This window comes from Phaethon aethereus, assembly GCF_964289735.1.
Source record: "Phaethon aethereus genome assembly, chromosome: 7".
NCBI lineage: Eukaryota > Metazoa > Chordata > Aves > Phaethontiformes > Phaethontidae > Phaethon > Phaethon aethereus.
The window spans coordinates 18,366,917-18,393,258 of record NC_138583.1 but is presented as its reverse complement, the minus strand read 5'-3'; the positions used below and the strand labels follow the sequence as shown (position 1 = coordinate 18,393,258).

Sequence of the window (26,342 nt, the reverse complement as noted above, 5' to 3'; positions counted from 1 at the left end):
CTGGAGTAGGTTTTTCAGTTTTTCTTCCGCTTCTACCAGCAGGTTAGGGTCCATGACATCACTCCAAATCATCACAAAGAAGAAAAATAAGTAGTACATTTATTGAATCCACCGACTGCTACTTCTAGCCTTTATTCACACACTTGTGCTCAGCTTCGAGAGCCAAGAATTTCTTCATTATCATTCAATGTGAATGATGCTATACATGAATCCAGTGCAGGACGTTGGGCTCTTCTCTCTAACAGGAGTAAGAGAGGGGATTCTAGTCTTTCTGTCCTTTTTTTGGCTGCACAAAATAACCCTTTCCAAGGGCACATGAAATAAAATACTATATTGCATACTATATACATTTACATACAACGGTAAATGCACCATTCATTCAGAAATACACAATACCTAAGGCTCAATGGAAAAGCTGGGTTGAAGCAACTTCTCTCCCCTGACAGGAGAAAAGGAGCCCATGACAGTTGTGGAAGTTTCCATAACCTGTGTTCATACAGATCCTGTCCCTCTGTTCTCTGGAACTGCAGCAATCTCCAAGGACCCTCTGTGCCCGGGAGGGAGGGACGATGGCCCACACGAATCCAGAAGCCCATGGCTCAGCAGCAACAGAAAACATGTACAGCCATGATGGAGGACTTCCTCTGAGAATAATTTATCCAGCAACTGGAGGAGGAGGCAAAGCACCGTAGTGTACGTACTTGACTATGAGCAGAAGTAGTAAACTAAACAGCCCCTGCTGGATGCAGGAAGCCACTTCTAACTCCAACCTTTCCCTTTGTATCTTTATACTTACTTGTAACTGGTGTTTTGCTTTTCTCCTTGGATTGTTGGGCTGTGGGGGATTAAAACAGGTGCTAGCTCTCAGCATATGTGATAGGGGCCCTGAAGCTGTTTGATAGAAGGAGAAAAATGGTGCCTCTTTTTTTTTTTTAAAGCTGATCAGACACGGGGAAGGGAATTGTCTGCTGTCAGCTGCATCAGCCTTATTTTACAATACCTGAGCTTTGCCTCCCCCAGCCGCTGTGCTGCACGAACACATGCCTCCAAAGTGCTCTAAGTGGACATGCTGCTCCTTGGTTATCTTTTGAAATGGCTGAAGTCCCTGGCAGAAAAATACTTGCCACGTTGGCACATGTGGCAACCTCTTCCCTAAGGTAACGAACCAATTCTGTGTGTCAACATCTGCAGCTTTGCCTGGACACCGTATCACACCAACAGTGCTGCAGCCAAGGAGAGGCAATCTTGTGTCTATTACCTCTGTCTCCAAGAAGGCGCAGTCCCCAACAGCCACGCACAGCGGCACTGTAAGTAACGATCGTGGCCACTGTACTCCGCGTGGGGAGGAACAAGGTGTTCTTGTACCTTGCTGTTGCCAGATAGACTACTGGATAAAAGCTGGGGTTCACTGGCCTGGATTCCCCTTTTATTAAGCTGCTGCTCTTTTCTCAGCAGTGGGCTCAATAGCTCCCCTCTTAAGCCTTTACTTTTGGCCTCAGAGGAGTAACGCATTAACCCTCCAGCTAGGGCCTGTTTCACATACTGAGAAGAGTAATTTTAAACATAAAGTGTTAACCGTGCTCTCCCCGCTGCTCAAAGTAGGGCAGGCTATTCCAAATCCTGCCTGAAAGTAAAAGTCAAAGCGTAACACACCATTAATACTCAAGAATGTGATTTGCACTCCATGCCCCAGGGCACTGTCAGAGGCAGCAGCCCTTCCTAATGGCAGGGAAAGGCTCCACACGCACATTCTCTGCTCCTGCTCATTTGTCCAGTTGTTTTGGCTTGCCGAGAGATGGCATCATGGCACACGTTGGAGCACCACACATCCCAAGGGCACTAGCTCTCAGCTCCAGCTGGAGTTCTGCAGTTCCTCTCGGAGCCAGGTTGGAAGGGGCTGCCCAAGTCTGTTCATCAGCTTGGATAATTCAATATTGTGCTCCCGGTAGAAGTCTCTTAGGAACAGCCGTGACTGTGTGGAAAATACAGACCACATTAGCATGAAAGAGAATGTTACCCTCGATGCGTGTTCCATAGGTCATCTAGGACATAGGTGTTAGGGAAATCCAGGCTGGTTTTCTGGGATGTTTCTACATCTCTTGCTGACAACAGATTTGAGACAGTTAGTTACTCACCGAGGAATCCATATCAGGGTATTTTCTTCCTTTACTCTTTCCTAGGCATTTAGTCTTTCCTCCATCTAGCAGCTGGCACCAAAATCCTTTTGCTTCATCAAATCTGAAAAAGATGCTTGTCTTTAAAAGAGATGGCCACATGCCCAATTAGCAGCAGCAGAAATTAAGTAACTCTAGAGGTATTTCCCACTTCAATGCTTTACAGATTGGGTTTGGCTTTTATTTACTTGTAGTATTGGTTCCTCTTTTTTTAGCACTTGCCTACTTTGACAAGAAATCCATTACAACCGTGACTGTTTCAGCTTTATGCAAATTTCAGAGGTAACAGGGTGTTACAATATTTGTCTGTTAAGCTTGGGCAGGGGGATAATAATCAATGTTTTAGTGTATGTAAATTCTTTCTTTTAAATCTCCTTGTTATAGTTGAGATGTATTAGAAAATCCCCCAACTGTTTAAAAAGTCGGTGTTTCTTTTCTTGCTAAAACACGGGTATAAGGCAATGCTGGGAAGCATGTCTGGGACTAGTCTGTTCTGTCCCCTCAGTTGGCCAAAGGTGAGCTTGAGGTCTGAGCAAGAACCTCTACCAAACTCTGAGGCAAGCTGACCAATACCCTTTCTTTTCTGACCCTGGCTGAAGGTACCAGCCAGCGCCACTACTGCAGATAGTCCATTTTACCATCACCACATGCGCTTCAGCAAGTAAGGCTTTAGAGTAACCCCTGACATTTCTCTAAATCTGCCCTGCCCTGGGGAGTCATGTGCCACCCCCGTGCAGAACAGCTGGAGGAAGAGAACTGAACTGGTTCTCCTCTCTTTACTGTTAAAGGAAGGGCAATGGCCATATGCCTACGCACCCGCGCACCATCCACTACCCTCAGCTAGCATAGGCTGTGACAGCAAAGGAAATGTGAACACACAGGTTTCGGCTGAAAAGAACAATATTGAGGATCTCCAGTGGGCTTGCAGAGTTTCCACTGAAGAGTGATGCAGCCACAGTTCACCTTCAGCTAGCACTTAATCTATTCAGATTAACTGCACTTGCGCTGTGGGCAAGATCACACAGTAAAAGCTGAGTAATGTCCTTCAACTTAGCAGCAGTGGGGCAGTGCCTCTGCTAACACTTCCTCAGGTAGTTCTGGGCACCTGTCAACTCCATGTCTTCTGTAATAAGCAGCTCGTTACCTCAAAACGGCGCTGTGTTCCTAATCTAGTTGAAGAGACGAGCAGCTTGTCACGCATATTTTATCATACCTCCTCTGCTTTCTGTCAGATATAGGTATAACACAAAGCATAAGGAACACTAAGAATTCCAGCATCTTTTCTGAAACCCCAAAGACCAAATGGAAAACATCGTAAATACTGCTGTGAGCAACTTCATGCTTTTACATGACAGTGCCAAAAAACACCCTTTCTATCATTTCTGGAAAGACTAAGCTATGACTCTAGTCTCAGCGTAGCATCTCAGGCTATCTGAACTTCATTTTAGGGTTAGGCATACCTCTGAAACCTCGGCAGGTCTTGCAGTCAGAGGTAAGTAGTATTCTTCCAATCAAATGCTCACTAGTAGCACACTTGGCTAAGAAAGTGTCCTCCCAAAACCAATTTACCTACCTGAGGGCCTGGGTGTAGTTGAAGAGTGGTGTGACTCCCAAGAATTTCTGGATATTGTCCATTACAGAGGCAGGGTTGTGTCTCAGCTCCTGGCCATCCACAATGAGAAGCTGAAAAGACAGCAGTCACTTTAGCCTCTGACAGCTTGTGCTGAATGACACCTATGAGCTTCCTGGCTCTCAAAACCACCCCTGGCCTTTGTGCCCGTCAGTAAAGGCCACCAAAGCCTGTTTATTCTAGAACACAGTGGGGGGGATGTGGCCCTGTGTGTCACCACAGACAGAAGTTATGATACGGGCCACAGGTACCATAAGACAGTAGATGATGACAGGCTTCGTTTAGATTTGCCTTTGGCCATACCCCATCTCACTGAGCATTAAGGCCTAGCAGTAGCATGATTTACAGATCGTCTCTGGAAACCTCATGTATTCTTTTTCAGTGTCAGCAGCGTTGTGCTAAGTACTCTTCTGTAACTTGTGATTATTCTCCCGCTATGTGTATGATAGACAATAAGGAACAACATTTGTGCTAATAAATTACCTGTTCCAAAGAACACAACAGAAAAAAGATCACGTGAACTGAAGTCTGGGGAAGGTACCCTGACCCATAGTAAGCACAAGGGTGGTGTGTCTGGCTCTATCATTCCTCACAGCAGTAACCTCCAGGAATAGTAAGGCAATGAGACACGAGCCCAAGAAAGTTTTCCCGTGTCTCTTTTAGTCTTGGCAGATCTATCATGTACAGTTTAGGCCACTGCTTTGGCAGAGAATAAGAGACTAAACGGGCATTATAAGACTGCTGGATTACAGGCTGGCTGAGGGTAAGCCCACCAGCAGAAAGGAACGTGAAAAAACACATCCCGACTCGTCATGTATTTATTAGGCAGTTTATAGATTTCTTGGGAATTTAGAGACAGAAATGGTCTGGTTTTGCAAATTTATACATAAAACACAGAATCCTGACATCTCTGCAGTGAAATTTCCCTCCAGCAGACAGCTAAAGGTTTCACAACTTGTGAACTAATGGCAGAGTCCAAGAGCCTCTCTTCAAAGCAACGAAACCACAGCAAGTAGCTGAACACCTACTGGGCCTGAAGAGGGTCCCTGGGCTGCAGGCTGCCAAGACGAAAAGAAGGGAGTGCCAACACTGCTGTTCTTGCTGAACTTGCGCAGCTCTCTGGGAGATCACAGTATCCTCTTGCACTCATTTACTTTTACAAACACAGTAAAGTGCTAAATTGGAGTATTCAAGCCTGATTTCTTACCATCTCATAACAGGAGGAAGCAAGTGGTGGCTCTTGTTTCAAAAGACAAGACAGAAGGTGAAATGAAAACAATGGGGCAGGGAGAGAGCACATGCATGTGTTACAAGTTTGTTCTCCTCTCCACTAAACCTACAAGGGGCTCCAAGAGAGCCTCTACTGCCAAACCTCTTACCTGCCCAGAGGGGTAGTAGGTTAGCCAGCGCTCTAGGTGAGCTGAATACCAGCCAGGGAGCAGGCATCGGCTTTGCAGGTTGCGCAGTTCTTGAGGGGCCTGGGATTTCGCAGAGATCACTTGGTAGAAGGTGTAATTGAGCGCCACAGGGTCATTGTGAGCACGCTGGTGCTGAAAACCGTAAGCTGAATTTAGGAGCAGGAACACAAAATTCCACTTTACACTTCTCTCTGCAGACCCCACTGACTCAGCACAACCACCCACCAATACCTTTGTATGTAACTCTGTCCACACTCTGCAGGCAGCCTGCATCACCTCCCCTGGCACCCCCTATGGAAATGGATCCGTGGCTTTCTGCCTCACCCCACTGGAACATCTCTCTGGCCCTCACCCGCAGGACAGTGCAGTGAAGTTACCTGGTACCACGAGTAGGCTCGGTCTGCAGGGTTGATCAGAACAGTAATGATTTTGGCTCGAGGAAGCAGGGCTGCACCACGTTTTGGTACCACCTCTGTGTCAAAGTAATTGGCACTCTTCTCAAACATGAAGTCTGTGCTGGCATTGGAGGGGATAGGAAAGAATTCCATGTACCTGCCGAACAGATGGGATGCTGGTGAGCACCATGGCCCAACGAAGAAATGGCACATGACAAAATGATGTCCTTGCTCCTCTTCAACAGACACAGTTCACAGAACAGCTGCACCTCCCCAGTAATGCAATGAATGGGCAAACGGGTGCAGACCTGGCAGGGGCATGACTTGGAAAGGAGTGGTGGAGAACAACAGAGAAAGTTGGAGGTGATAAAAGGGTAAGAAAGTATTTTGCTGAGAGTGTGTTCCTCAAGTCCTTGGGCAGCGGAAGGAAAAGGCTGAGGGTAGGGTACTCCTTGCAAGCTCTAGCAGAAAAGAGGTTTTGTCCAAGAGTAAGGCCAGAATCGGCTGCCTGCCCCGCCACTGACCGCTTGTTTAAACCCGTCTAAATCATTGTCTCTCTGTACCTCAGTCCACAGCCGAGACACAGGGTCAAGAGCTCTGCTCTGCCTCATAGCAGCTTGTTAAATTAGTAACGTGGGAACTGTAAGACATTTGAGTAACTGTAGGGTAGAGGGTAATGGGGGGACAGGGCGCTGTAAAGCACTGGAAGACTGGTCTCTGCTGAAATTTAAGCTGTACAACAAGCCCAAATTCTGCGCCAAACATGAAAAATCTGAGTGTAGCATCACATGCAAGAAGAGATGAAGTTGGATGACTTCTCCAGGGGATGCAAATAAAAGCCTAACTTTCCAGGCCCATCTGTTAGCTAGTACAACTGCTCTGTGGTACTTGACTCACATGAGCTTCACTCAAGTACCAACCAGTCCTTTAAATGATCAGAGGAGTCAGACAAAATCTCCCACAGCTCACAGGCAAAGAAATCCCACGGTAGAATGCCTTACTGCCACACAGCCGTCCCTCAGAGCCACACATGAGGCAGTACAGTGCCACGGTCAACCCGAAGTTAATGCTTCGAGCAAGAAACACCTTTAAAATTTCTCTGCCTGGAACCACTGGCATAATAGTGCCAGGGTGACACTAGTATTTCCCTGCCAGGTGGAAACACTATCATAATTGTACACTTTTACAGGTGAAGACTGGGGTATACATGTGGACACTGGAGCCAGTGCAAGGAATGCAGCGCCAGCTCTCGGTCTAAAGGGCCCAGAACAACACGTTGTAGGGAGGTTATCCCCTCTGTGCTCTGTGTCTTAACTCGGAAACCACAAAGAACTTTTTAATAAGCACATTGTTGTCTGTTTTGCACGTCAAAGGAGAAGAAACCTCATAACAGCAAGTGCATTCAACAAAGACTCTGAATTTTTAAAGCTAAATCACGGCTTGAAATCTCCTGGTGAACAGTCACTAAAATCAGAAACTACCTGTCCTGCTCCTGGGACTAAGCGGTTGGGTTAGCAGGAAAACAGAGAACATGCGCTGAGCAACAGCAATGAAAATAGCTGTTCAGGAACAGAGAAGCTACTAAGGGGGCTGAGGTGAACCTACAGAGAAACTCAGGGGAAGACAACATGGGCACACCTTACCACAGAAGAACACGCATCAGGATTCTTACCAATCGATTCCTTTATGATAGTTGGGTCCATTAAAAAACTGAATCTCCTCAAAGGTGGATGGACTTGGGAAGTTACTGGTGACAGCTGGATGCATGGTCAAGAAGAAGTGCACAGCTGTTGTGCCTGCAACAGGAACCAGTTAACGGGACCTGGTCACACATAATGCTTGGCTGAATGCAAGGCTTTACATGACAAAAAACAGTCCCCAAGCGGGCACGCTCCTATCATGCGTGGCTAAGCCACTACTTAACTCAGCAGATGACAACAGCAGTGACACCAAGCACTTTGGGATTGAACTTGACTCAGCAGTTCAATCCCACGTTTCAGCTCCTGCAGCTGATTTAAGTAACCTCCTTAACATGACAGCTGTGACCCAAGTCAGCTATCTTGTGTTCTTACTGTGGCTGGGCTACCCCCACACCTTTTTTCCCTGGTGGCACAGCCCCACTGTCACATAGCAGAACCCCTACCTGCCAAATGGGAGGTGGCCTGGGCATTGCAGGGCAGCATCAGGTGTTTGGGAAGGAGATGTGCTAGGGACAACACTAGTGTCGTTGCTGTGCCATTGCAAGCAGCCTGGGCTGCAATACAGGAGGGCCCATGCTGCACACACCCCAACAGAGCCTCACAGTGACACTGGCAGGAGACAAGCAGCTTGGCTGGGACAAGCTTCCTCCCGAGACCAGGATCACTCTTTGCATGGTTGGCAGCTGCTGTTTCACTGCACTGCAGAAAAAGCCAAGGTTTGAAGACCTGGCTTTGGCTGAAGAGATTATGTTCTCTTCAGCCTAGAAGGGGCTCCTCAGGACAGTATATAGAGATCGCTATGCCACTGCCAACCACAGTGCCACAGCAGTTAAGAGGTGGTGACAGAGGCCAGACAGAAGAGGATCTCTACCTCCCACTGACAGTGACACGGAGCGTGCAGCGGGTACACAGATCTGTCGCAACAGTAACACTAGGGGGCATTCATCGTTACCTTTGCCAAGCGCGTGTGTTAGGCCTGCTGACAGCTTATGTCTTGTGACACAATAAGAAAGGTCACAGTTTCTCTGAGCTTATGTGGAAAAGCCACAACACAACTCTGCAGGTAGGGCTTTTCCCTGCAAATCGGGACTGAGCCAAGCAAAGCGCCAGGGCACAAAGTACTGACAGACTTGCCAGATTTAGGTTAGAGCAAATCTGAGAGTCTCTGAAATGTCCTCTGCAGCCATTTGGCAGCTTGCACAAATGGCAGCCATACAGACCTACAACACAGACCTTTCCAGCTCTCCTCTCTGGAGGAATGAGATGGACGCTGCAATCTATCGTTAGATAAAGTATTCACATTACCAGTTTTCTGAGGTCCCACGATGAGGAACTTGGGGAGTCGATCACATGTTTTCTCTTTGGACCAGATATCCTTGTGCCTCTTATCATCACAGGGATTCTGCAGCACAAGCGATGGGAATAAGCATTACCGCAGGCGCTAATGGAAAGGGGGGGGACAAGCTGGGAGGCCAGTCTTCTCGGGAAAGTGCTATTAGGCTATGAAGAACACTTCACAGCCACACTGCTGCTCTGCCAGGCATCAAGAAGCGGTAAGTAAAAACACAGGGGAAACATTTTCAAAAGCTCTAAAGTGACATGGGAGCCAAAGTCCCTCTGAGAGTGTTAACCACAGGCCCTGCCCTGTGTAGCCACACTGGGCTGGGCCACCGCAATAGTACAGCTCAGCATTAGTGAACTTCTGGCAGACAGACAACTCTATCACCTCCAGTTAATTTCATCTGCTCATTACCATGCAGGGAGCTGCTGCACTGGGATAAAATGGAATAAGCATGTTTTTATTTAATGAACATGAATTCTGCAGTGTGAAATTACTTTACGATTAATCACATTAACATGCCTGCAAGCTCCTTCAGCACCAAACAGGGTTCTTCCTCGCACACTTAACATTTCGCAGCAGCTAGCTCTAATATAAACCCTTTAACGACCAAAATGCCTGCAAGTCTGCCCCCCAGTCACTTATGACAGCCATCCCTGTCCCTAAGCTCACACCATGACTGTGTCCTACTACTCCTACTCCCCATCCCTTCCACCTTGCAATTTGCCACCAGCAGCCTCAAGCCACAAAGTTAGTTAAACTTAAAAGCTTTATGCATTACCCCTCTGTGCTCTGGATCAGCAGTCTCAGCACACTTCAAATGTGGGTCATACCTCTTGGAATAGCACTAGGAGCAGCTAACGCTGCCTTCTCACCTGCCACAAGGGATTCTTCTCCTGGGGAAAGATTTCAAAGTACTTTTTTGCAAGTTGGACGGGGGGCAGTGTTTGCAGGCGAAGGTTGGTCCAGCACTGCACAAACTTCACCAGGCTCTCAAAAGTGTACAGTCCCAGACGGTCATTCCCATAGTTGGACAGGTGGGTCATGAAGATGCTGATCTGAAAATAGGAAGGACATGGGATACTGGTAAATCAGGTAACAGTACTGTTTCCTCCTAGCTTGATTCCACTGTCAGCAAGAGGCTGTTCAGGTCTCAGACTGCCCTGGCCGTCTGGGTTGATGAATGTTTTTTTGATGAAAACATGAAATAAATGTAGCACTTGCAAAACAGGAGGAACTTGGGAGAGGAGGGACACAGAGCTCTCTGTAACCCCTGGGAATGGTGTGGGGGCATGATACCTGAGCCCTGGCTGTCAGCCCAGTTTCAAAACCCTATCCAAGTGGCTCTGGAACATTTAGGGGAACAAGAGTTAGCCAGCGGCTCTCTCCTAGTCAAAACCTTGCAAAGCCTCTTTCATGGGAGAACAGGAGCTTCCCTTCCTCTCTCCGAGGCACAACCAGGGTGACCCTCTAGCTGCAGTGCCAGCTCCAGCAGAAGAGCAGGCCAGGAAGAGGAGCTGCACGCTGCAGTCCAGGGCACGGGGGCACAAAGGACAGTTTTCACAGGAGTTGTTTCTAGGCCCAGAGCCTGTCAGCTTGCATTCACTTCAGAGTTCACCTCTCAAGCGTAAAGGAACAACTGGGAATTCACGCTTTAAAATACAAACAAGTGTTCCTGGGGATCTGAACAGGGACTGCACTAGGACATTGTCCTAGGAACGGACACCAGTTGAGATAAGGTTTTAGCTCGCAAGGGCCTTCAGCATAGGCAGCCCCTGAAAAACATCCTGCGCCAAGCCTGAGGATGTAAAGCCTTGGGCAAAGTGGCACTGAGCATCCGTGGGAGCCCCCACCAGCACTGCAGTGCTCAGCAGCCCGTATGCTATCTCTTTTCTCAAGCAGGTACATTTCCCTCCTGCCCGTTTCTCAGTATTTTAACTTTTGGAAAAGAACGCAAAAGACTGCCGTCAGCTTGACTCTGGTGTGTGGCTTTCACAGGTCCCATGGAATTGTGCATCCCAGAGCCAGTAACAAAACAAAACAAAACTTTGCCAGACACAAACCAAAAGCAGAACACTAAGGCCAATGGAAGAACGACTATGTGGATGATTTAGCACTCACTACCCAGCGTCTGCTAGTTTAGGGAGGGGAAGAGACCTGTCACAGTAAGGGCACCCATTGCTGCACAGTTCAGGGCTGAAGCCTGCTGCTGCCAGGTAACGTCGGCAGGCAACAACAGGTTTCCCTGGCAGGAGGCAGGAATGGCTTTCCCACTCACAGTAGGGGAAGAGCAAAAGGGGGAAGCAGGAGACAGATGGTCTTGGGATGGAGATGTTTGCTGGCACTCAGGAGGTCTGAATTCAGTTTTCTGCCCAGTGTCACCAAGGACTGGTCTCAGTGTGACAAGAGGTACTGATAGATAGTAGCTCTTTGTGCCTAAGCCATCCCCAAGACACTATGAATTGATTTTAAACCTGTCCATAAGGTGCTCACACCCCAGGGTCTTTGGGCAGGCAAGAGAAAACAGTGGTAGGACTCTGGGACACACAGAACCTAAGTGGAGTTAGAGATTTATCATGTTTGTCTGCCTGTGAGTTTTTCACTTCTGGCTTCCTACTGAGCTGACAGAGGGGCCCTGCCAGACAGGCTCTGGCACCTACACTTCAAACAGCAGCGTGTGCTTGGTGCTGTTGTGTAAAAGGATAAGCTAAACACGACACAGCAAAGGATAGAAAGATCTTCCGTGTAATTGCAGGGCTGTGCCATGGAGCACATAAGGCGCCAAAAGGATGCATCTCATCTTGTATTTTGCCCGTTTCTGGGAGACATGAGGCAGGTGACAGCAAAGGGTGGCTCTTCCCTTTGACTTGCTAGTGAAACACACCGAGGAAGAATTTGCTGCACGAAGCACCTGTGTCACTGGTATAAACCAAGTACAAGCAGGGAGGATGCGAGTCACCACCTGGGGCCCCTTCAAGATTTCCAGAATAAAAAAAGCCTGCATGTGACCCAGGTTAGCAGCTGTGTCTCAAGATTGACTACATTTGGTAAAATGGCTCACACAGGTAATGCTGCCACCTGCAAACAGTCCCAAGCGCCTGGACTTAGAACACGACAAGACAAACTCAACTAATGAGCCATTTCTCTGTACTTGTGAGCATCTAGTCATGTCCTGTAACACACATGCAGCGTTTAACAAGGCCTGGCAGCTTGCTCTGCCTCATCACAGCTACTGCTGCCAAAAAAGCTCTGAGCACTACCTCTGACATAAGCCACACTCAAGTCCCTTCTCTACCTCCCTCCACCCACACCCGGTGACCCTGGGAACTGGCTTGGCAATAACACCTCCCTCCTCTCCCCTTCCCTTCCACTGTCAGCATGCCATGGTTCCCTTCCTTCACACTGAGGAAAGATGAGAAGAAAGGTCACAGAGAGCCTAGCATACAGAAGACAGGAGGGTATGAGCACCCTTCCAATACGTAACAAGCAGCTGTGGGCACAGCAGTAAGCTGCCTGCGTAGTGTGAGCAAAAGTGTTTGTGTTCCCCTTTGCTTCTGGGAAATAGTGATGGGGCACACGGCAGCCTGTCTGCTCAACATCAGCAGCTATTCTTCCTGACATCAGACCTTGTTCACTAGTCAGAAAAATCAAACTACTTCTGTTTGCACTGTGGAGTTAATCATACGCATACAGGCTTGGAGACTCCTGCATGCGTGTATGCACTCAAAGGGAGCTGGAAGCACCAAAAAAGAACTGAAAGAGCCTGATCCAAGTCTGCTATGGATCACTGCTGGGGCTGTGGGGCTGGCCAGCTTTCTATCAGGTCCATGAGATGGCTCTATCAGCGAGGGGACGAATGCAAGGGTCTGAGTCACTGTGCAAACACGAGCAAATGAAGAGGAGCTTAGAGCACAGTACTCCACTGCTGACAGAGAGAGAAATGCTCCACTGCCAAAAGGAAGCAAAAGTGTAAATATTGGAAGCATCTGAAGGCGCCTGAAAGAGTTTTAAAAGTCACCATGAAGAGCTGGTAGTAAATCTGGCAAAGCAGCTCAGCCTGTACCCGAGCACAATCTTCCCGAACTTTTTGGATTGCAGGCCACTGCCAGCTGCTTTGACTGTCACATGCTTATCAGCAAATTTTAATGGGTAGCTCTAGAAAGTATGTTTCTACAAATGCCTTGGCACAGCCTCCTAAACCAGCAATGATCTCTGGATTACAGTCTGGCAACCGGTTTTCCAAGAGAAACCTAGAGCTCTTAAGTTTCACAGTGGCTATTTCTGCAGGCATTCTTTAAGATCCGACAATTATGACATGGGACAAGGTGGAATTCACCCAACATATGGAAAAAGAAGCCCAGAAAAGCTATGGTGACAGAGGAGAAAGCAGTTTCTGTCTGACTGATCACTCCATACATAACGCAAAAAGTAGCCTCCTCCTTACTACAGACTTTTAAGCATCAGGTAGATTTGGTTGTGGTGTATAAAGATAACAATTCTGTCTCAGGCGATAGGGACAGAAGGCCAGCTTCCAGACTTCAGGATGGAAGGTTGGCATCCAGACCTGGAAGTATGAACCCCTACAGCTTTTTAGCTAGGGCTGTTTTAGACCCATACAACCTGCAGCTCATACACCAAGCCAGAGCTGATCACAAGCTAATGTTCAGGAACACAGGGCCTGTTTGTAAACTACAGCCAGTCTGTGTGATGTACCCAGAGCACACTGCACGGGTCTTTTCACTATCACAGTTCCACTTGTAGGAGCAGAGAGGCACCAAACACTAAGAAAAGCAAGAGACAAGAAAAAATTAAGCTCATTGAGGGAAAAAGCTCGATTTTCTGATTCACTGAGCCTCTACACAGCCCCAACCAAAAGTGGCTAAAGTTGTGTATTCAACCCTGCAATCAAGATGTAAAAGAAGGAGAGAATGAAAGAAAGCATCACAGCGAGCAAAGCCACTGATGTTACACAACAAATCCCACAAACAAGTACTTCATGACTGGGACGAGTACTCCAGGGTCCCACACCTGGGAAGCTAGTAATAAACAACCTACTTTCTCTCAGATCTGCTTGCATGGCTTCTTGCTCATACTCAGGCACTGGTAGAAAAGGTGTATAAAGCAGAAGTAAGAAGGTAGAAATTTGGAAGTCATGAGAAGAGAAGAGATTAAACATCACTATATTCAGGAGTGACTACAGAAGCAGACATTCTAAAATCACTATCTAAACCTGGCAGGGCAATGCCCATTCAGAGAGAGGGAGGACAACAGGTGCCAAATCAGCTTTAGTAAGAAATTCAGGCGGGGAACTGAGAAAGTTACTGTACAATCAAAAAGAGCAGCATGACGACCTGCTGCAGCCAACAAGCAGGAATGTGAGGGAGTGTGACCTTCGGTTGGAGAGGGCTACAAAGCTTCATCTCCTACTTCTGCCCATTCTGAATGTTCTAAGAGTGACCCCTTTTTTGTGTCTCTTGACACCCAGTACATCTTCCCAGCTCCAACAGGAAGCAAGAAACTCATGTGATTTGCCATTCACGGCTAAGAACTAGGAAGGGACTACAGGGTGTTGAAGGTACTACATTGGCTTGACAGAACTGAGAAGTGTTGAAAGAAATACCTGTGTCAGATTCTGATCTCCCGAAAATGCCTTAGGGTGACAGCTACATCACAAAAGCAGCATGCAGAAATTGTTTCAAGTGTATACATATTGAAAGAAAGGGGAGAACACTCCATAATAAAAGCCAGAGAAAGCAATTATTCTGAACAAAACTCATCAGTGAGCCAGGGGAGAAGCCAACAGGCAGCAGATGTGCGTGGAACAGAAGGAGCCAAGGCACATCTCACTTCTGATTCTTGAAGATGCAGCAGCCTAAGTAACACCCACTCTGTGCTGGGCCATGCTCAGCATGTCACCGTGGCTAGTTTCTATCTGTGCAGTGTCAACACTCAATACTGCTGCTTCCTTGGCAGTGTGTAAAGCAAGGCAGCTTTCACTAACAAGTACTTCCTTGGCCCTCTTTTTTACATCTCCTTAGCATCACACTGAAGATACCCACACCATGATGGGTGGTTATACTGAATCTCCCATAGGATCTAGTCCTTTCCCACACCAGGCACCATAAGCTGAGACCCCCATATGCTGATTCCCCTTTCAAATGAGCTTACTGGGTTCAGCAGCACCGTCAGGAAGAGTTCACCACCACGAATGCTCTTGTCCAACTCCTTTGAGCCACCGGGATATTCATTATAGAAGATAGTGTGAGTAAAAAGACCACAGGTCTGGCGAGGCAGGACCTGGCAGTATCAGAGAAAAGCAAAGTTAGATAAGAGGCAAATGCATCAGAATCTACATATGAATGTGTCAAATCAGCACTCTGTGGATCAATATAAAGAGTAATGGACATAAGCGACATAGGTTCAGAGGACTCTCTTGACATTCCTCCCAACCATTTACTTATCACACTGCAAACAAGTCAGTGGGATCTCAATTTAGTCTTGTTCTTGGTTTTTCTTTCCATCAGTATGGACCTCTGAATTGTACTGAGAAACACAGAAACTGGCTTCAGCCAACTTTTTGCCCTTTGCTTGACTTAATGATTTTGGAAACACTGGTGGTATTAAGATTAGCGTCTCTGATGCAGGTCACTAGGAGACTGTCCCTTGGGCAGGAAAGTGGGGACTGCTCACTCAGCCGTGCTCACCATGATTCCGTTATGGATGAATCCACGTCGGTACCGGGCAGGCCGTAGGTGTGGGTATTCCTCTGTGCTCGTTACTTGGATGCTCCAAACGGATTTCCATGCCTCATAGAGTTGTGTGTGAACAGGATAAACCCCAGAATGATGGGGGGCTACGGCATAGCCCAAGTCTGTGGGAATCCCATGTTCCTGGAAGCAGAATATGCAGCTTTCTCATTCACTATTTAACTAATACCCTTAGTAAGGATCATATTTAACAACAGACTCCAAGTTGGAGCAAGGTGACAGTGTAACATGACAACTCTCCAGACTGGGAAACCTGAAATACTGCTTGTACTTCTTGTTTTATGCATCTATAGAAATATAAGGGGGACTCTATAAACAAGACATTCAGCACTGGTAACAGCTGCTGTAAGAACAGTCTTGTAGCTTGCTGGTGTGACAAATCAGATAAATTCACAGGCCTCAGGTCAAGCTCCTTGGTTACTACAAACTAATCAACACTGTTAAGTGACACATCTCACTCCCACGATGCCTAAATCCAAGTCACTAGAGGAGGAAAACAAAATTTCCTTAACGGATAGAGAAGGAAAGGAAGATGACAACTGGGATCTGTCTTGTCTCTAGCAATTCAAAGAAAAGCAGACATGAAGCAGGAGACTGTTGAGGGTGAAGATATGGGGCCTGGAGCTATACTAAAATGACAGGAAATATCTGAATTTCATGGTTTTTAATTCCACTGTGTGGTTCTGGTAACAATATGAATGATGACAGCTCTGCCCTGGTGGTATACAATAAAACCAGAGCCCCTAAATGAAGCAACAACCTTCTCCATCCCACTGCCAGCCTGTTTTATGTTAAATATGTGTAATTGTGTTCTGTCTCTCTTTGCAAAAGACTGCACTGTTACTTAACCAGGAAAAGAAGGAGCCTAAATTGTTTCTATAATGCTGCAACTGTGCTCTGAATTCAAGATCATTCCTAATCTGGGTGTGTCATGGGAACACAAGACAGGAGGCTGCTATTCCCAAGGGGATTACCATCAAAAGAACCAAACTAGAGGTGAAGAGGACATTTATTTTCAGAGAAACATGTACACTATATTAAACTCTGGGCTGTACGCATCAAGCAGACATTGTTCCAGCAATGCAGGATGTTCAAGGCTTCCCCCTCCTCTGCCAAAACCCAGGGAACCCCCCCCCTACCCTGACTTCCTAGATAAGTAACTTCCACCAGCATTGTCTGGGGAGGCCAGAAGGAGGGCTGTTAGCACACAGAGCATTTTACACTACCGACCAGGTGACATCCTTACAAAACCGCAGTGAATAAGGATGGAAAAGGAAATGCTTTCTTACTGCCAGAGACTGTAAGTTAATTGGATTTGGATAGTAATACTACAAATTCACACCTCAGCAAACAAGAGCCTTGGGATTTGCACCCTGGAACGCAGCAGAGCTGCCTGGGGCCATGCAGGTGCCAGGAAACACTTCCCATTGCACAGGCAGGCACACGAACGGTGTTTCTTGCCTGAAGACAGCAGGAGCCACGCACCAATTTAAACTTTCAGAACTGCCTTTCTTAAATGCAGCTGAGTTACTAGACTAGTATTTGGGTTCAGCGGGGTCTGAACAGTAATTCCAGGAGAAGAATGCTTAAGGATTAGTACTGTAAAATAAACAAACTGCAATGCCCCTTACCACAGCAAACTGTTTGTTGAGTTTCATCTGCTCAGCCAGTACAGTGACATTGTGGAAAAGGTGAGGCTGCATGTGACTCCACATGTGAGGGAACCACCAGAACTCCTTCCTGTGTTTGAGCAGCATGTCATCCCCTTCATCTTCCTCATCTGTACCTACAGGGAGCAGAAAAGGAAGCTTAAAAACAAAAGGCAGAAGAGGGGCTCAATGTTTCAAAGCAGTGACTAATCCCCTGCAATACCGAGTTGTTCCAACAGAGAATCATGCTCTCTCTAACGTGTTACACGCACACACACACGGGCCGTCCACAGGCGCTGGGACAAAGGGGTGCCAGGGGCTTACCTGTGTGGTAGAATTTCCCTGAGAAGCCCAGGTTGAAGGTGAAATTTGGGACTAAAGTTCTCAGCTTATTCTGCGTGCTCAGTAAAGCCTGTTTGAATGAAAGGAAAAAAGAAATGTTCATATTCAGTTGCTCTGTAACATTTCTCTGTGCTCTGCTGGTGTCCAGTTCAGTCTGAAGAGGTATCACAGGGGATGGGGCTAAGGCACTGTTGCCTGTGGAGTGAAGCAGAGTAGCCAAGTGCTCCACATACCGTGTCTTTACTTGAAACAACCCTGCTGTACTAAATGACTTCAGCCACTTTAAAACCACAGTCAGATGATGCGCTCTCAATGTGAAGGACCCAGAGTGTCTGTGCTAAGGCAAATGGACAATAAATCTGACTTCCAAGTTAGAGATCCCTTACTCTTTCCAGGTTCAACCTCAATGCTCCTCCCTACCTCTCCCATGTTGCCCTTTCTCTGAGCCTATGTGTTAATGAAGAGGAGAATGGGGCAGCACATTGTGCACAGTCGAAAGAAGAGAAGTCAATAATATCATAAACAGTAACTAAGGGACAGGGCTTTTACCTAGAGAGGAGAGGGGGATTCATAGAACTACCCATGCAAGGAGTCCTACCATGGCAGGGAAGTATCCTTGGCTTTGGGTCCCCTGAAAGTGCCAAAATCCCTTTGTAGCAGGAAAGTTTCCTGGATTCTGGAAAGAAAACTTGGGGGACCTGCCATTCACAGTCATGACATCTCCTACAGGTTCTCTGTTGCTCACTTGTGTCTACTTTAAATGTCCAAAGTAATTGCTATACCCAAAGGGAAGGAGCCTTGTGCCACAAACCCCAAGGTCCAGCACCATACAGAGTAAGACAGCAGACAGCCTTGACAGAAAAAAAACCCACCAGAGGCTCAGTATGTCACAGACAAGACAGACACTAACTAATTCCAGTCAAATTTCTTGTGATGGAAAACAATAAAAAGAGGGAAGCCCCTGAGATGCAAGTTCTGCTGCTACCTGCATGCTTCGGGGAAAGTGTCACTGGTGTGGCTCCATGTGGAAGAAGTTCTCAATCAATCAGGGACCTGGCAGGAGGGCTGTTAGCAGGTGACAGAGATGATCCTTACCCAGGCAGTTATTTAGATTTTAATAGCTTTTCTAAGAAAGCAATGGATCAGTGGCTGCACCAGGGTGAAGGTGATGACCTCTCAACAGCAGACTCGGGCTAGATGCAAATACACAAGCAACTTGGCACATAATACTGGGGAAAGCATACAGACTTTTCAAACTGTGCAGGGGAGATTGGCAGATTCTTTCTGTATCAGCTGCCCGTCCCCAGAAAGCACAAAAGAGCAGCACAACGCTGCCTTCACATGGCTCACGCTCCATAGCCATTGCTTAGGCACACTGCTCCCTAGGTGGTGAACGTGCATTCACAAATGCAGATCCTCATTCAGCGGAGGGACCAGACTTGCACCTACCACTTAAGGGTATCCTGACAAATCACTGCTGTCACTAGTATTTCAAAACAGTGTCGACACTGATCATCACATTAATTTAAAAATGATGACTTCTGTCACTACTTCAATCACCCATCTACTGAAAATGTATCTTAGAGCAAAGAAGTTGAGCAGTTTTATTCCCAAGGCAGGCAGCCCATGACCTCTCACACATGGCAAGGTGGGAAGACCAGATTATTTCTGCAGTGCTGCAGACATTCTCAGTGCTCTCTTCTGAAGGAACCAGCTTTCAGGCTTTTCCCTAGTGATGCACTTTATTGCCTGTTCCTGCTCCCCATAGCCACGCAACAGTGACATCAAATGCAGCCTGGGACAAATCTCAAAGATCCCAGCTCCTTCATGGCCACATGCCTACCATATCCTCAGCCCAATCCCTCACCCAAGAGTAGTATTTTGAGAAATGTATGGAACATGACATCTCCAGAGCTTATCACAAATGTCGGCAGTGCTTTTAAAAGGTGACATGCCAGCTGTACTGATGGCTGAAGCCTCCTTTGTTGCATGAGATCCAGAATAGGCAATGGGAGGTCAAGTTCCTCTCACGTAAACCTGTAAGGCACAGGGACTCATCCCACGCATCAGGGAGCACAGACTAAGAGCTGCGCATCTCTCTACAGAGAAGCACCTGTCTGCCCAGCTGGATGACAACACCGCATCAAATTTGGGACCAGCACCTTGAATGCATTGCCCAGTATCTTAGACAGGAAAGTGCCACTTTCTTTTCTCATTTCCAGAGCTGTCCCAAGCCTCACCACTTCCCTCTGCTGCCCTGAAAGGCACATCCAGTTCCTCAAGCTCGGGTAGGAAGGTGGAGGGAGGAAAGACAGTGGCTAAGAGGCTTAGCATTCCTCTGCACAGAGGGAGATTTAAAGCCTGGCTGGGGTTACCATGACGACACATCTGCCTGATGATTAATCCCAAAAAGCCCTGCTCCAGCAGGCAGCAATGCTTCGTGTCCGGGGAGGGACCAGGGAGGAACCGTGGGGGTCTCAGAAATTCTGAGACTATGGAGCCCTATGGAGTCCTGCTTTCCTGGCAGGCTTATTGCTAATTGCGTGCCATCCCTCTGCTGATGATGTGTCCTTTTCACAGCCACATCCATAAGATGGCATGGCATAGATTTGAAGAAATGTCTTTCCCCTCCACAGGATAAAAAAAAGACTAAGGTGCCAAGCAAAATATTTGGAAATTTGTTTCAACAAATTATGCATTCACTGTTCCCCAGCACACTGGTTCAAAGGGGTCTGGGAGCTGTAGCAAGGGGAAACAGTACAGATGTAGGAATGGGCCTGGAAGATGGCATTTCTCTCTGCTCTGACACCTCTGCACTCTGTTTCTCTTTTATAAAGTAGGATGAATATGATAGTACTAATAATATCTTAGAGGTGACTCAAGTGGCATTTCATTTATATCTATAATGTGCTCTGAGATTCTTGAATGAAAGGTAATCAAGAAATGTGGAGTAGGGTATCCATTAAGATATAAAACAGCTAGCCAGATGCAAACAGATCTTCATGTGCATACTTAAGAAATCTAGTTGCTCACGTGGTATGGGGCAGAAGCCTAGCATTTTAGCTACCCCCCATCTCTAACAAGCAAAGTTGCTTGCCCTACAAAACTGTCCCTCCAATCCCTCCAAGTATTTGTTTTATATTTTCTAATGATCTTTCATTCCAAAAATCCTTCCAAGATACAGCCAAGCCCACCAGCTAGCCGGAAAGGCCCCTTCCCCAGCTCAGTTTCCTGCTAGAAGGTCAGCAAGGCCCACCCCAGGAAGGAACAGATGGGCTCTCCAGTGCTCTTCCCCGCACTGTCCACCAGAACTCATAAGCCACATCGAGGCCAGATCTGATTCGTGCTTGTCAGTCTATCAGAGAATGTCCTCTGCAACTCACAACCTGTATTTTTGGAGGCCTTTAGTACTTGATGGAGGCAGCCACACTGCAGGCCCACGTGACAGACATCTACATTCCAATGCACATTTCCAGACACAATAGAAGATCTAAACTTCAGTCTGATATTTGATGCCATTCACTCCAAAATAGGCTTCGTTATAATCTCAAATGATGATAAATATTTACTTTTAAGCAAATGTTATGGGGAAAAGTTTAAAATTGTGCCTGGTGTTGCAACACATTTAAAAATCTATATAATCTCACTGATGAATCTGCAAAGATTTACTTAACAGTCACTACAAGCTCTTGATGCTATCCAGTGAAAGACAAACTCTCTCAATGAGAGAGTTAAATGGATAAAATTCTAGGAGCAAGGAAGGAATCAGGGGAGCCACAGCACCCTGACTCTACCCTCTTTAGCTTGCTTTGTTAGGACCTAATCCTCTTCTAAGGAGGCATGGTGTCCTTGGCATCGCAGTAACACAGGGCTAAACCTTCACACAACTCTGCTCTTTTAACTATTAAATTTTTAACTTCCAAAAGTGTTTGAAGAGATTTTAGCTGTTTCATACAAACCCTAAATATTACCTCCCCTATCTCAGATCCCTCTAAACAGAGCCAAAAGGGGGAAATAAGGTTGAGAGTCAGGTGCTGGGGAGAGAGGATACCACGAGTCTAGGAAAACAGTACATGGGCAAATTGAAGAGAAACAGATGATGAAAAATGGAGGAAGAAAGCAGAGTGCTTTGACAGCCTCTTCTCAAATGCTCATGCAAAACATACTAGGAATGTGTTCAGAAACACCTTATTTGTAGAACTGCCCCTGTGGACATTGGGTAGCACATTCTCAAGAGGATTTTCTGCAGTTTTCTCACCACCCAGCAGTAGCACTGGCATAGCTCAAAACAGCGCTGTCAGAAGAGAAAGCGTTCATGGTACTGGTATTTCTACATCCCCTACAATGTTAGAATCAGGGAGTTAAAAACTGCTGAATATTTTCATTTCAGGCAAGATCATCCTCTACAATTTAGCAAGGCAAGAGCTGGCTGACAGCCACCCTCACCAGATTCTCTCTTCCATCCTCTCCATTCATAACCCAAAATGAAATGACTGTCCTTGGTTTTCACTTAGCTTGCTCTCAGACTTGCTCACAATCACTGCTCACTATTTATGCCCTTGTAGTGATTACCAGCAAAAGAGGCAAAACCTCATCTACTTAATCTTCTTTCCTCATACCTAAAGACGACAAGGAAGAATCATAAAACCCACAATCCTTTTGCATTAGAAACAGCTTGTCTTTGTTGGCCAGTTCCATGGAGGTTTGGTAAATTCTGAGGATTATGATTTTAGAAGAGACTGAATGTCGAATAACTGAGAAGAGAAGGGATTCTCCAAGATTTTGTTTTGTTAATTACATGCAGGTCAGATCTCTGGTAAAATTTACATGGGAAAAATGTTTTCCCTGTGCAATTTCCAACTGTTTCACTTCAACTGAGGACTGCAAGCTCCTGCTGCAGCCTTTCAGCAAACAGGAATTCAAGGGTTATCATCTTTAAAGTAAAAGCAAGCACAATTGCTTTTTTGTTTTTAAAGAACAAAGCTATTCAGCCCTCCTTTAAGCATCACAAATAAAAACATTTCTCCTCTCACACAGGACACCTACCATGGGCATGCATTTCATCAGATTATACTCAGCACTTTCTTTTAATAGTAATTTTATCTGGGAAGCTCTCTGAACATGGACTTGCATATGGCAAACAGGCTCACTGGGACAGCAGAGTCAATTTTATACCTTCACACAACATCCAATCTTCAAACCACTACCCTGACCACTGTAATCTACGCTTTAAGATAAGGAGCTGTGTGTTGAGATAACAGCCCTGAAACAGAGCTTTCATATAAAAGGCCAAAGAAAACGCCAGCTGTTCTGTCACTATTATTTTCCCTTCTCTCCCCACGGCGAGAGGCTATCAACAAATCCATGTAGTTATTTCTCGCTTTTAAAACATAAAAATTCATTAACTTCTCATGGCTCTGCAATCAAAGACCTTCTTTTAAATGGATAAATCTGGGTTTTATCTGCTTTCCCGAGATTCCCTGCTTACTGATCACAGATTATTCCTCCACTTCACCCTGTTGAAAATGAAACAAAGCATCTTTTGGAATTATGTTGTCTGGGTTTGTTTTTAACATCACTAGAGCAGCCTTTGTTTCCAAGGGCTTTGGCTGCCTATCTCCTGTTTTCTCACGCAGGTCTCTAACCTGCACAAACACTACAGAGGCGAGAATCTCTGCTGGTTTGGACCAGAGGGTGCAGGACCTGCTTTAGGATCAAGATAAGATTGTGATGCTTCAAAAAAAACTTTTCAGAGCATTTCAGCACCTCAAAACACAGGGACACTACAGTGGAATGAAGAATATTTTAGCATTTTCCTTAAGTAAGTATTATATACAACTGTTCCATTCTTCTATACCTGTTTGCTTGAAAACACTTTTTCTATTTTCTTAGAGACTTATGGTCAAAGGTGGCCCTAAATTATTAAAGAATGAATCAAGTAAAATAAATAATGGCATGCAATCAGAGTTGCTTCAGGCATGCAGCTTCAAATAAACTGAAAAGATAAAGCTAGCTCCAAACAGAATGCAGGGGTTTCTTTTTCTCCAAGCTAAACATGGGATCAGAAGTTGAACTTAAAATCTCAAAGACCTGAAAAAATGGAGATGAACTGAGATATGTCTTGCGTGGATGCGTAAAACATATATAAAAGGTGGCAAGACTCCTAGTGAGGTGGAAGAGTGCTCTTGGGAACATGTAATGCGTGAGGTTCAGTTCAGGTAAGGGGACACGCATGTACAACAGTATTTGGTTTCATACCTTTGCCTCAAATTTTCTGTGCCCTTGGATGAAAGGTTAAAGGGTGCTTCACTTGAAGTTGTTTTGGAAACATGCTAAGGCAGCTGCTGTCACAGGCTTATCATCATCACAGCTGGTACCCAGGGAACTCCATCCAGAACCTATCTAAGGGCAAGTGCTAAATGGGAATCCAGAGTGAAAGGCCTGGGGCCTCAAACCTCTGGGAACAACCTCAGCACACCTGGAGAAACAGGCAATGCACCTGCCTGAATGGCTACAAACCAGAACCGATGGGGAAGATACAAAGGCAAGCCCTTGGCTCCATGAGGCAGCATATGTACACGTATCACAGACTCAGGAGAACACTTTATCACATACTTTCGAGGACACAGAGAATTAGAAGGGGCACTTAGTTTCTTACCTTCTTCCTACTTGTTTTCTCCTTTATCTGCCTCACTTCCCTCTCCTCCACAAAACATCTCTCTCTGTGCCTTTCCCATATCCTTTCCTAATAGGTCACTGTATTACTCAAGAAATGCCAAGGAAAGCAAACCACAAAGATGGCATCTCTCTTTCCCAATTGTGAGGCCACACAGACGGTTCACATCAAGGCTGGGTCTGAGCATGTTTCCCTGGTGAATTTTTGGATATTCTCTGCCCAGGGATGAGGGTTTCTGGCGGAGAATAACTGGGAGGGTGTAACGAAGGGTGAGAGAAAACTCTCTTCCCAATTTGGTAATGTCCTGAAAAGCTAGATGGCTAAAACAGACTATAGCAGTTTACACTACATGAACTGGCCTATAGGTTTGCAATATAATATATACAGCTTTTTATATATATATAATTATTAATAATAAAAATAATAAAAATTAAAAAACAAACACAGTTTTTCTATGCTAACACAACTTGCCTTTTCCTTTTGAAAGGTACAGTTTACAGCTACAAAGAGGCTGACAGAGGAAATCTGCATATGCTTGTTCCTTACGTTAAAGGGGAGACAAGATAAACCACCACAGGCATCCTCCTCTTAAATTCAGAGAGGCCAGCTACAGGTCCCAGAATGAAAAATGATCCATTTAAACCTGCAAAACTGTTGAGAGCATCACATACGGTGCCTCAGCATCTTTGCAGGCTACTTCTCTGTTTAAGATGAGAACAATTGCAGCAATCAACACTTTCACTCAAATTAAATGCGACCTTGACTTTCCTGGCATACCACACACACTAGAAATTTGTCTGGGGCCTATAGTTATTCTGGGGATTTTACCTCTACGTCAGATACTTTCATGCGAGTGCCCTCTTTTCCCACAAATATATCATCAATGTCGACGAGGACATAGCGATCAAGTGTGAGACAGAGGCGCTTGCCAGTCAAGTAGGCAATGGCATCCACGAAAATGAGTTTGTGCAGCCAAAAATTGAGGTTATTGCCAAAGAGAACGCGCTGGATCCCATCATGCAGACCCAGGTCCTGCACCACCGTGGCATGCAATGCTTTGTGGGTGGCCAGGTGAGGAATGGACTCCGAGGACTTCGTGCTGGCTAACAGCACTGGCTCGTAGGTGCTGTGGTTTGACTGGAACACAGTCCAGTCGTCACCAGGCAGGGGACCCTGCTCCATCTCATTGGCCCGGGTGACATACAGCAGGGGAGCGCTGGGGTTGATGTGATAGTCCCGCAGCCCCAAGTTGGAATGTAGAAAAAGGGGGAAACCCTTGAGCTGTGCACTGAGTAGGCTGTTCTCGTTGGCTTTGAAAAAGCCTATAATCCCCACTCCATACTCTACACAGTATTTGTCCAGCAGCTCTCGGTTCCAAGCGTCTAGGTTCACATATTTAAGGATGTTCTCATAGATAATAAGAGCGTAGCGTCCCCTGTCTTTGTCTGTCAGCGTGGGCATATCCCCTTTGCCAGGAGCAATCTCTGTCCTATATTTAAACCGGCTAGATTCCAGGATGGCCACTATTTCCTGCCCCAGCTGCGAGTAAATACTTTCCACAAAGACTAGCACCACAGGATCTGTGCGTGAGGTGTCCACAGATTTTGTGAGCCTCCAGCTGGCTTGCGGTGGGATCAAAATGCGGTGCTGGTTGCTGCAGTCACTGAAGGGCAGGGGTGGTGGCTCCTTGATTTTGGGACTGTTAGTGACGTAGTAAGCCAAGATGCACATGGAGATCAGGCTGAAGGCAATGAGCAGCAGGATCAATCTGTGGAGCTCCAGCTGTCGCACGTGCCGCACCACTTTCCACAACTGAATCATGGTGAGGCGGGCTTCCCACCCCCTCCTCACACTCTGCACCCACGTCGTTCTTGAAATCTCCAGTGCCGCCGTGGCAGTACCCAGCAGCAGCTCGCAAAAAAGAAAGAGCAGCTGCGGAGAGAAACAAAGCTAAAGCAAACAGCTACAAGGCTAGACTCCCAGGGATATGCCATTTATCTCAAGTAACCATGGCCCTCAATTCCCATCGCTCTTTTGTGTGCTTCCTCCTGTTCTTCTCCTCTCACTCAGTAGTCTTTTGGAGGAGCGGGGTTTCCTGAATCTCGTCACCAACAGCAAATCAGTCTGTCATCCTGTGCACAAGCAGTTTCAGCTCAGCCTTCCCAGGTGTCCCGTTTCTCATTTGGCTGTTTCGCATTCACATGATGGCACCTTCTCTTTGCATCCTGCAATTTAAAAAGAAAAAGTCAATT

The 26,342-nt window shown here is 46.4% G+C and overlaps 1 protein-coding gene across 1 annotated transcript; it reads right to left on the bottom strand.

The window, feature by feature from the left end:
• Window positions 1–1,846: 1,846 nt before the first annotated feature.
• NDST2 (N-deacetylase and N-sulfotransferase 2) lies at window positions 1,847–25,911 on the bottom strand (the record flags this gene model as incomplete). Its single annotated transcript, XM_082002590.1, has 13 exons — window positions 1,847–1,972; window positions 2,136–2,238; window positions 3,748–3,857; window positions 5,184–5,354; window positions 5,600–5,774; window positions 7,290–7,413; window positions 8,623–8,719; window positions 9,532–9,714; window positions 14,825–14,953; window positions 15,361–15,546; window positions 17,055–17,209; window positions 17,397–17,484; window positions 24,919–25,911. The coding sequence occupies 13 exons, from the start codon at window positions 25,909–25,911 to the stop codon at window positions 1,847–1,849; spliced, it is 2,640 nt and encodes an 879-aa protein (XP_081858716.1).
• Between the last annotated feature and the right edge of the window lie 431 nt (window positions 25,912–26,342).